We start from the raw sequence: 12,389 nt of genomic DNA, 5'->3' as shown, positions 1-12,389 counted from the left end.
AGTTCAAAGCTGAGCCGATCTGGCTTCGCAGTTTAAACCGGTAACCTCGGCATTACGGTGTCTCCCTGTTACGTAAGGAAAGGCCCTCCACAGTGCCTTCGCGCTCGTTCCTCCCCACACTCCTGAGTCACCGGGGATGTGCTCCCACCAATTCTCCGGTAATCAGAGTTTAAAGCTGGCGGGCAGCTTTACACATTCTAAAAGCTGAAGCCTCAGTTTTTTTTGCACACGTACTAACATTATCGCCATTTTCTCTCTGCCTCTTCCCAGTTCTCTGAGATGGACTTAAGCAAAAAGTCACCTCGCCCCCGCCCCGCCCTCCCATAACCTCTTATTTTGTTTTTTAGCAATTTTACTTCAAAAAATATTATAATACGCCCTGATGCGAGAATAGGAGACATTGTCACTTTATTTGAGCCTCTTTAGGGAAAGTCCAAGTAGCAAATGAATTTGATACTATTTTGCTCTGTAGGAAGAAAGAACCAGTTTCCATTACTCAGTGATGAATCTAACAATAAAATCTAGAGAGAGCCAGATCTATATTTTGTTAACATTTTTATTGCTACGTGCTCCCAATACAACAAACAGCATCAGTAGTGTACACTTTGATAAAAAGAAATTTTTAGCTTAGTAGAAAAGGAAGCTCAAAGTTCAGAAGGATAACGACTATGTACATCTTTATGGGAGGTGTATGTGTGTGACCATCTTTCTCTGTATTCCACTGTGGACCAGACGAATACACGCAAGAAAACTAGAGAGAATTTTATTCTGGGGAAATTTTTAGGAAAAAAGTGACTTCTACTTGAGGCTCAAGGATTCTGTTACGATCTGGAACTCACCTAATTTCTTTGACTTTCAAAAGTTTTGCACAAAGTAGCAGCGATTCTTTAGAGGTATAGAATCAATAGGTGAAGCTGTTAGTTTACCATGCTTAAGTGCAACAGTCCTTGCACATTCTGTGCTTTGAGCGGTTAACATATCTACATTTTAGTTTGCATAATATATTATTAGACAGTTCAGAAACTGACCTCAAAAGCATTATGGTGACAATACTTATCTTTCCTTTTTCTTTTAAGTGTAATTAATGAAGTAATTTATGAATTCACATATTTAAAACAAAAATGTTTCTAATTCACTATTTCATTAAACAGCTAGCTATCTAAGTCTGTACTATTTTATGTTTTGTTGAAGGGGAATAAGTCATCAACTTTGTATCAACTACTTTAAAAATGCAACAGGTTTGCATAACATCAAATTTGTTCCATTTTAGCTCCTTGATTTGACTGATGTAGTTTGCTTAAATATCTCTTCTATGCACAGAACAAAGCATGCATCTCTAATTACGTCTCTCTAGTTTACCAAAATATGTCACTGATATTAGCGTAAATATTTAGTACATAAAAATACTATCAAGAAAAAAAATCAACTTTTAATAAATATCTTCAGTTCTGAATTCTATATACAAGTACTTTACATCCACTCCCTGGAGAGAGCATTTCTGGCTTCACTGTGAGCGAGGTGACCACTGACATAAATTACTAGCACATTATTGCAGTCAGATGCATTGTGGTTGTGAACATTTGGATATGAACCATGCGGAAAATAAATATCGCAACCATTGACATACGCTTTCTTGAACCTATTTTCAAAGCCCCATTACCCTACTACACCACATGTCAGTTGTAGTTTGATGATGTTTTCCTCAGCTACCAAATATTTTTCCTTTGTTATTACTACAGTGCATTGCGTATAACTATTTCTACATGTCAGCAATGGGAACGTGAAAAACACGAGAACATAGGACACTTCGATAGTGCCCACTGAGGTCCTGATAAGAGGGTTTCAGTTTTGTCTTGCACAGGCTCATTTACTGGTGGTCTCTGATCCCTGTGACCACAAGTATACTAAGACAGCAATCCTATTCCTTTTTATTCAAAGGATAGAAGGTAACAGGTAAGATGAAATCTGTATACTTGCAGCATATCTGTTTTTTTCTTTTTCTGTAATTTAGGTATCACATTGTGATTAAACAAAACCACACAACAAAACCCTTTGTACTGTCAGTAGCTGCAATTCTAACTTCTTCTTTGTAATATTCTGCTTTGAAAATCAACCCATACAATGTCAAATAAGGCAATACTCAATGACAGGCACCTAGAACATCCAGAAATGTAATATAGTAAACAATCATTTGAGAACACATCTCTTAAAATAATACTGATTTCTGCATTATACAGTATTTACACAACAGCTGCAAATTTGCTCATACAATATTTCTAATATAGATAAATAGGAATACAAGTCTAAGAATTCTTTGCTCCATTTCCAAAATATTTTGTTAAAGTTTAAACTGTTGGCACCTCTTTTTTATTTTTACTGTAACTTTTTTAAAACAAAAAAATCGGCTGATATACACAATTAGTTCCAGTCCCTTTTCTGCTTTAGAGAGTGACCAACACATTTAGCAACCTACTTTCCTTCTGTTTAATCTTTGGTGCTTTCTTCCAATGAATTCTGGTAAATGAGTCAATGCAGAACAAAAGGAGGACGAAAGCAACTAGAAAGTGAACCAGCACTTTTTTTCTTCCACTTACAGATGAATTGATAATCTATGGAGATTTCCACTTTAAACAAGCTGTATGCACCATGGGGAGAGAGAGGTTGTCCGGGTTTTCCTCTGACTTCCAGCCTTTTAGGTTCACTTTCTCATCTTTCCAAGGTGGATGATCTTACTGGACCTCTCTTGTCAATAATCTTTTCATCTTTCTTTGAGGTTCTTGCCTGAGAAGAAGCACCTATTGAATCACTGACTGCAAAGAAGGGGGCAGCAGCCATTTGTGAAGATGAATTGAGGTGGTCATGCTTGGTGGGTGGGGAGCCCAGTCTCAGAGTCTTACTTCCTGCTTGCTGACCTCTCCTCTGGGGTAAGTTAGCACCATCAGGTTTATTGTTTGGCCTGAAAGCAGCATATGCATCTGGACCTCCCACTGAAGAGATGCTACTCAAAGATTTCTTCTCAGCAAGGGTCTCCAAATGATAGGGAACCAAAGATGTAGGCATCACTAGAGATCCAGGGAGGTCACTAGGGTTAAAGATAGCATCATCATGAGTTTCAGCAGCTTCTGGAAGGTATGGTGGTGGCAGGGTGCTACTGCGCTTGCTACATGACTCACAACATAACTTGTTATAACCTGGAATGGAGCAGTATCGTGCCAGCACCTCCATTTGACAGAATATAGACTTATCTCCCAAACATGGCTCATCTGCAAAAATTAAAAGAAAACAAAATCATACATACATCTAAACATAAAATAAAAAAGGGAAGAAATTAAAACTGTGTATGAACATAAAAAGATCTAAGTAAAGTCTGACATTGATGGGAGTCGTCTGAGTCTTTGTATTAAAAATATGAACGTTAGGGGTCAGCCTGTGGGCGTAGTGGTTAAGTTTGTGCGCTCCACTTCGGTGACCCAGGGTTGACAGGTTCGGATCCCAGACGTGAACCTAGTGCTGCTCATCAAGCCATGCTGTGATGGCATCCCACGTAACACAGAGGAAGATTGGCAACAGATGTTAGCTCAGGGCCAGTCTTCCTCACAAACACACACAGAAAATTATGAACATAATGGCAGGAACGTAAATTGGTGCAGCCACTATGGAAAACAGTATGGAGGTCCCTCAAAAAATTAAAATAGAACTACCACAGGATCCAAAAATTCCACTTCTGGGTATTTATCTGAAGAAAACGAAAACACTAATTCGAAAAGATATATGCATCTCCATGTTCAATGCAGCACCATTTACAATAGCCAAGATATGGAAACAACTGAAGTGTCCATTGATGGATGAATGGATAAAGAAAATATGGTATATATACACAATGGACTATTATTCAGACATCAAAAAAAGAATGAAACCTTGCCAATTGAGACAATATGGATGGACCTAAGGCATTATGCTGAGTGGAATAAATCAGACAGAGAAAGACAATACTGTATGATCTCACTTATATGTGAAATCTAAAAACAAAACAAACAAACAAAAAATGAGCTCACAGATACAGAGAATAGACTGGTGGCTGCCAGAGGCAGGGGGTGGGGGGTGGGTGAAATGGGTGAAGGGGGTTAAAAGGTACACATTTCCATGTATAAAATAAATAAGCCATGAGGATGTAACGTACAGCATGGTGACTGTAGCTCATAACACTGTATTGCATTTTTGAAAGTTGCTAAGACAGTAGATTGTAAAAGTTCTCATCACAAGGAAAGAAAAACTGTAACTATATATAGTGATGGATGTTAATTAGGCTTACTGTGGCGATCATTTTGCAGTATACACAAATATCAAATCATTAGGTTGAACACCTGAAACTAATATAATGTTATACGTCAATTATACCTCAATTTAAAAAAATGAACGTTAGGATGAATTCACTGAAATAAGTAGTTCTTTATATGCAAAGCACTTGGGTTGACGACTATTTTAATATCTCTATCAGAAATCTGCAGATTGAGGGTATTTTTTTCTTCCTAGTAGGAACATATATCCGATTTTAGAATGAGAAAATAGGATTCATTTTACCTACCACAAATATTTTTAGGATATGAAGGGGCATCTGTTTTTTAATTTTATGGCATTTCTGGCTTTCTAATAGAGTAACTTCTACATTAAATTTAAATTTAAAATGAAAATAAATATTAACGACCTGTTGGAACAAATTAAATCTTAAAAATATATTATCAAAAGAAAAATCCATACACTATCTTGATTATAAGAGTATTTGCCAGAATGAATGTAATAGTTTCATGTGTACTATCGAATATTCTCAGGTTATTTGTCATTTGAAAGCACAAATTTGCATAAAATGTGCCAACGTTCTTATGAACAATTCATGGTTCTTAAATTTAATTTCGTTGATTTGATAGCACCTTATATTTAAAGAGTACTAAAGTAACACTCATAAAACACCTGATACATGTGTGTGTGCACACACTATTTTTATTATTTTCATATTTTATTGATTTCATGTTATAAGAATTTGATTTCAAAAAAACCCAAGTGGTGAACTCATAAAAACTTCGGTTTGCACTTATTTCCAGCCATTCCAGGGCATATTCTATGCAAAGGCCATGCACATAGTGCAACACAGAAATACTGATCCCGTGTCCAATTAATAAATGCAAATAATTGTCAATTGTGGTATTTATGTACTATAATCACTTAAAATACAACGTATTATTGGGTAATGCTATATTGCTATATTCTATATTACTATATAGTACTATATATATACAATATATATACTTTGTATATATACTATACAGTGTATATATAGCTATATACTATATACTGCTATATAACTTGCCAAAGAAATTGAAGAACATTTTTTGTAAAGTTTGGAGAAAAAGAAAAAGTTCAGTTGGCAAGGCCAATAGAGGGCTGAAATTACCACCTTTACCTATTACCAATTACAAATTATAAAATTAATTATAAAATGACCTATTAGAGTTATAATACCATGTCAACTTCCCAAATTGTGGAATGATTTGTATTTGCCTGACGTATACAGATCTGTTACATAGTATGACGTGTTTGAATATTTCATATTAGCTAAGGTAATTGTCCAATTATGTTGTGAATGCCTGAGAATCACATTAATGGGTTTCACCTCAAATATCAATTCCTCATCATTTCTATATTACTTTTTCTAGGCCTATATGTTAAAATAAGGAAATTAATTTCTTCCCCTTTACATTTAAGGCTCTAGGCCCTGGAATGAGAGGGCCTTATTTGACCCTGTACTCTCCTTTCCCTTTGACGCTCACCCCCATCGCCCCATCTGTGGCCTGGCTCAAAGTGTGACCTATTCTCTCTGAGTTAGAGAGGAGTTCATGTGAGAGTCTCCCGTCTCTAAGTGTGTGTCCCTAGGCCCTGCAGGGACCAGTTCCCGGCCTGGGTCTAATTAGGGCCAGAATGTACTTCTGTAAAGAGGAGGAAAAGGGAGAGATATTCTGAGGAAAACAAATAAGAGCAAAGGAATACATTCACTTTATGGCAGTTTGCCTCAGGATAGATGGGAAGGGCTTAACAGCACCAAATGAGCAGTGCAGTTAAAACGGGGCCTCTGAGAAGGATTCATGACAAAATCAATCATTAGAATTAAGGAAGGAAGCTTTTTAGCCCTCTCTCTCATCATAAGGAGTTCAGGAAAAGGGTTTTGCATGTGGTCTCAAAAGGCCATTTGATTATAATAGCAGTTTGAGACTCTGATGAGAAGTATTACTTGATCGATATATGGTAGAAACATGTGGCCTTTTAGAGCTCTTAGAAGTGGCTTGTGGGCCTAGATTTCAGAATAGAGCAGCTAAAAGGCTGTGGAATCACTAACATAGTTATGTCATCTCAACAGCACCTCTGTTTTACAATAAAAACATTTTCTTTCAGCTAAAGAAAGAGAATCAAGCAAATTTTTGCTGACAATTCGGCATATTTACAGAAATAAAAAGCTCTACCAGCCACTAAGATCAATAAAGCTTACTCACAAAGTGTCTAGCCTCCTGGCAGTAATGCCTGCATAAGAGTAAAATATTATGGTGACAGTAAACTTCACAGCTTCTAACTGGGTAAAGTTTGTGTTTTGAACTTTCAAATATACATTTCAGAGAAAAAATGATTAAATATATAAATGCTTTGTCTCCCCCTCATGGTCATCTTTGTTCTTGCCATTACACATTTCAGATGAAAATTTATAATGAAATAATTCATAAGGTTTAAAAGACCTGAAGCCTGAGACTTCCTGAAAAAATAAGACTTTTGATAAAATAGTGCCTTGCCAATTTTCTTGAAAAAAAGAAAGTACCATTTAGCAGATGTCATTCAATGAATGGCTTACTTACAGAGTAGCCAATGAAAGGCAAGTTCTTTAGTGCTGAGTCTCACTAGTGTAGCAGAGTAATGTCCGCAGATGTCCTTGGGCACAGACTTAGGAGAATTGCATTTAAGAGGAAGCTTGTGTGGAGGGAGGTGGGGCAGGTAAGGAAAGGACAGAAGGGAGAAAATGTATGAGACAGGGAAGAGAGTGAGAGAGATGAGAGAGAGAAGAGGAAGAATAGACAGGGCAGTGGAGGGAACAGGAAGAAAGAGAGATAGGGAAAGAAATAGAGAGTCAGGGGAGTAGAGACATGCGGGCTGGAAGAGAGAAAGAAGGTAGGGAAGTCAAGAGATAGGGAGACTGAGTGGTGGGGGAGATGGACACCGAGTGAGAGACAGGGGGAGGAAGGTGGAGAAAGGGCAGGAGGACCCTGAGAGAGAGAAAGGTGGGGGAGAAAGACAGACAGGCACATATGGTAGAGAACGGGGGCTGGGGTAGAGGCTAGGGAAAGAAAGAGGGAAATAGAGAAAAATGAGAGAGTCAGGAAGAGATGGACGGAGAGAAAGGAGAGGAGTGGAAAAGAGAGAGCAGGAGAAAGAGAGAGACAGGGTGGAGGTAGAGAGACTGGGAGAGAGGGAGAGAGATAAGAGAGAGTGAGGCTGAAAAAGCATGTGTGACAAACACAGAGAAAGTGAGCAACATACAGGCAGTAAATGACAGCAAGTCAGAGACACAGAAAGACCAGACCGACACAGAAAATGAGAGACAGAGAGCAAAATGGAGACACAAAATGAGACCCAGAGGACAGAGACAGATGTAAACAGAGACAGCAACATCAAAGGAGGAAGAAGGAGACAGTGTGACAGAAACTGAAACCATCCAATATATATTTTGTTTTACAATAGCAAATCAATGTATATTTTTAAATAAAATAGATACAGCTGTAGCAAGAGAGCAGGTTAGGCAAATTTTCGCGTATGTACATGTGTGCAAGGTGTCTATTTTGAAATCACTCTGCTGAAGTGCGTGTATATGGATGGAAAGATACTGGAAATGGCTTTGTGAATGACACTTATTCTTTACATGTCCAAATTGAATGATTTTAGTAAAATCAATTTAGTAAAATGGAATGAGGTTAGTAAAATATTTCAAAACCTTCTGCAATATTGTTCCTCTTAAAAAGATGTGAAGTTATAAAGAAAAATCACAGAGAGAAAATAAGTAACTCCTACTAGAAACACAAACTGACAGAAGCGACATGTACATGCCACAGCCCTCACCCCAGCATTACTGCCAATGGGACCCACAGTGGCCAGAGAGGTTATGATCATTAATGGGGGTAGCACATCGCCTCAAACACCTGCCTTAACACTGTATTAGCTAATATGTCGAGGGTGTTTTCCTTTGGTTATTTTTCAATAAGCAAATAGAAATTCCAGAGCTTGTCCTGAAAGGAAAGTCTGCTTTTCGAGACTTAAAAACCATTGTCAGAGCAGTGAAATCAGTGTCACACCTACCATTACAGGGAGGCAGCTGACAGGCTCTGACCGACTCGGGCTTTTCGCCATCGCAGTGATCTCCGGCCCTGCAGAGGACCTGCCTCACCTCTGTTCCTTCACCGCAGGTCACTGAACACTACAGAGACAAAGGCTGCGATTATAGACCTTTATTCCACCAAGACGGTCTTCCTTTCCCCACCCACATGCACACACATGCACACACACGCACACACGTGCACACACGCACGCACACACACAGCTCTGAAGTTCTTCCTCTATGGATGCAGTGTTGCACAGTGGCTTTGGAGACAGAGAACCCTGGGTTTATACCCTGGCTCCATCCTATACCAGCCTGGGCACATTGCTTTCTCTCTGAAAGCTGGACTAATAATACTTGCCTCATAGAATTGTTGTAGGACTAAATGAAGACAAAAGAGACAATGTATGTAAAGCAACTGTGCCTGGCACTAGTACACATTTAATATGAAAGAAGCCATTATTGTAACATCAGTACATGCTATAGTTCCTAAAAACAGTGGTAGTGCCTGTTTCCAGGGAGCTGATCAGAGAAGTGGGCTTCCCATTCTGTCCCTTCCTTACAGAATTTCCTGGCATGCTACGCTGGTTAATTCAAACTCTTTGGAACTACTGTTACTATATTCCCATAAACTCATTTCTTTAATGAAGAGGCTGCTCTAAACTAAGCCCAGGAATGCCTATCCCGTTGTCTGGGTAGGAGTTGTAGAGGAGGGGCCGTTGTTTCAGGATTCTGAGGAGAATGAGACATGAGTTATCCTTATGGTCCTGTGCAGGTGACCTTCACTTTCCTGGTCCTTCCTTCCTGGGCTGCTCACCACTTCCTGCTTCATTCTCTGTGCTTTCTGATGCCTCTTTCTCCCATACGCTCTTCTCCTATGGCCCCATGATTCCTCATTTTGAGTCTTTAGATATACCAAAGACGTGTGGCTAAAACTAGTAAAGCAACATGGAGTTGGCCAGTCACCAAACAAACATCATTTGCACAGGCCCCAGCTGGGTCCTGGGGAAACAAAGCTCACAGGTTGTGAGAAATTCGTGGACTAGTGGTAAGTGCAGACTCAAAGACAGAAGTCACACTACTCTGCCATGCACAGCACGCCAGAGGTGGGCCTCTTTGCTTTTGGAATGCAGAGGAAACACTCCAGAAAGGCAGCCCCTGGAGGGTGGTATTTTGGACTGTGGAGATGAGCCTTGGTGGACGACGGGGAGATAGTTAGATAGGAGGAGGCAGGAGGGCAAGCTAGCCAAAGGTAGGAGGCTCGAACCAGCATGGTCTTTTGGGAACAGTGAGAAGTTTACTCAAACTAGAACAAAGAGTTGGAATAAAGAAAGATAGAATAAGAAGAGTTAGCCCAGTGCCAAACTGGGGGGCACCCTGCATGCAGTGTCAGGGGTCTGGAATTTATCTCACAGGAATAGAGAAGTCAACAAAGATATTAGACAGATCAGTCAACTTTTAGACTCCTCTATGTCACAAAACACCCAAACGTGGTTTGCCTTGAGCAACTAATCTTACATGCAAATGCTATTTCAAAATATTAAATTTTCCTTAACACCTCTGGGTGCTCAATAATTACAAAATGTGTGACAGTTTCTCAGTTGACACAAAGCCTACCTGATAATTAAGCCAAATTAGAATGTGCATCACATGCTTACATGCACACAGAATTCACACACCCACCTCATTCCAGGGCCCCGTTTTCCACTGGGCAGGGCAGGGCACTCTGTTACAAGGCCGGCGGCTCTCAGGACGGTCACCCACGCAGTACTTGCTGTGCACAGAGCGATTGGTGCCATCATGGAGTGGCTGAAGGCAGCGCACAGTGCGAAGCTGGTAGCCGGAACTCCCACAGGTTTTGGTGCAATGCTCCCACTCTTCCGCTACCCAGCTGTGTGTGTGGGGGGGGTAAGATTGAACACAGTCACTGGGACGTACAGCGTGCACCTTCCTGAACTGCAAGCCCAGACTTTTCTGCTCTCCGAGTGATGTGCAACTCAGTGGGGCACACTGCAGTTCTGGAAGCAGTTTCAGAAAGATGGATGCTTCAAACAATTAAAAAGTCTTAGAACTTTGTATCAAAAATAGGTCTGACACTTCTACTTTTAACGTCCTAGTATTTTTCTGCTTCCAGTGTCTACAAGACCTTCTCTTTTCCTAAAGGATGATCTACAAAGGGTTTCTGAAACTCATCTTAAGGTTGCCCATGTAGGTTGAGGCATGATAATTTTAAAAAATAGCACCAATTCACTTTCAGCCACATTGCCTAATGGTGTGAAACATCTGAAAGGAAAGTGATACAGGGATCCATCTATGCTTGCTCAGCTAAGACATACTGATTTGGCTGCTGCTGCTTTTTCATGAAATCATGACCTTACTCATGTTTTAATATCCTAACTGGAATGACTGTTTCATTTCTACAGTTTTTGCTGTGAAGGCTGACATATCTATCCTCTTTGGAAAATTCAGTTCTTTGTATTGGCCCTTACTGGGCTTGACAAAAAGGTGACAGTAGTGTGTATCCAGGGTCTGGCATGAAACTGCTTCCATGAATGCACCTGATGGAAATATTTCAAAAAGATTTCCCATGGGACATTCCCAAATTCTAGTGTCAATGTCAATGCCCCCAGCACTCCAAATCAGCTGTGGATTTGATATTATAGACAGTTCTCCATTACATATGGTTCCCAGGTCCCAAGGGGCTGTCACAATTGATTCCATCTGATTAATCAATCGGTCAGAAAGTAATGGAGGCATACTATTTGTCCTTTCCAAAGTTACTTTCCCTCTGCAAGATTTTTCTTTCCCTATATATGGGGTAACAAAACACAACCATGCTAAACCCTTGGCAGTGTTTTGTATTCACAGTTTAAGACTGTCCTGGCTTGTAAAACTTGCAGCAAAATGTATCGTGGCAACTAAGATACTTTACTCAATTTTGAAGACCTCAATAGTGACTCTCATTTGAAGATAGATATTTTATGAGAAATATACACTTCAGAGTCATAGACACTTCTGGTTACCTTTATTCCCTCCTGAGATTCCTAGAATGACAATAAAGGAGAAAAATGGCATAAACCCATAAAGACAAAAAAAAAAAAAACTGTAGAGGAAACCACCACTAGATAATTTTGGAATCTGGAAAGCAATCATATATAAGGCAGAAGACTCTTATGTCTGCTGAGTAATCAACAGACCTAAGAAGGATGAAGTCTAATTCAGCAGTATAAGCTGAGAAGCAAACTGACGTGGCTGCAGAACTTCACAACAGGACAGGGATTAGTGGCCTCAGGTGAAAACAGGGGGACTGATGGAAAGTCTGTTTGGAAGCGATTAGATCTCCTGATCCTCTGCCCCACTGAGTGATTGCCCCTCCTCCAACCCAGCAGAAAACTTGAGGTTTATCCTCTGTAGGTGAACCTGACTTTTAACTGGTAGACAACAGACATAGACAAGACACAACAGAGAAAGAGTCCACTGTGGAAACAGAGGGTTATGTAAAAATCCACATATGGACTGGGGAGACGACCCTAGCTGCCTACACACATACAACTTCCAGAACAGCTATTAAACAGGCTTATATCTCTTAGGCAGGAGATTGATTCTGCTCTATGGAAGTTGGTCATTTCATTAGAAAAGCCCTAAAATATACAAATCATTGAGGGTCTTTCAATGAAATAGCCCAGCCAGCCCATCCTACAGTGAAGTCCATCAGCAAACAAGTCTTGACTGTAAAGCAAGTGTCCAGTCAGCCTTTTTAATGCTACATTCTTACAGGTGCGTGAACAGCCAACGAGCACCGGACACTGAAAGCCTCTAACACAAATGATGGAGGGGAAAAAAGAAACAGAAGAAAAGAACCCAAAAGAAATAATTCACGAAAAAGGAAATATTTAATATCCTAAAAGAGATCATAGAATATATTACATCTGTGAAATATGAATCAAATGCCTTGAAAAAGTAACATTTGAGGAACAAAACA

General features: G+C 39.7%; 1 protein-coding gene across 2 annotated transcripts in view; it reads right to left on the bottom strand.

Moving 5' to 3' along the window:
- Positions 1 to 538: 538 nt before the first annotated feature.
- Positions 539 to 12,389, bottom strand: part of ADAMTS3 (ADAM metallopeptidase with thrombospondin type 1 motif 3) — a 267,146-nt gene continuing 255,295 nt past the window's right edge. For both annotated transcript variants that reach the window (XM_014847231.3, XM_044766117.2), the window contains 3 exons: positions 10,091 to 10,298; positions 8,389 to 8,506; positions 539 to 3,263 (listed from right to left, as the gene is read on the bottom strand). In XM_014847231.3, coding sequence (XP_014702717.1) covers positions 2,707 to 3,263; positions 8,389 to 8,506; positions 10,091 to 10,298 — 883 coding nt within the window. In that variant the 3' untranslated portion in view covers positions 539 to 2,706. The remainder of the gene's footprint in view (positions 3,264 to 8,388; positions 8,507 to 10,090; positions 10,299 to 12,389) is intronic.

Source organism: Equus asinus, chromosome 3, assembly GCF_041296235.1.
Source record: "Equus asinus isolate D_3611 breed Donkey chromosome 3, EquAss-T2T_v2, whole genome shotgun sequence".
Lineage (NCBI taxonomy): Eukaryota > Metazoa > Chordata > Mammalia > Perissodactyla > Equidae > Equus > Equus asinus.
This window is presented reverse-complemented; position numbering and strand designations above follow the sequence as displayed.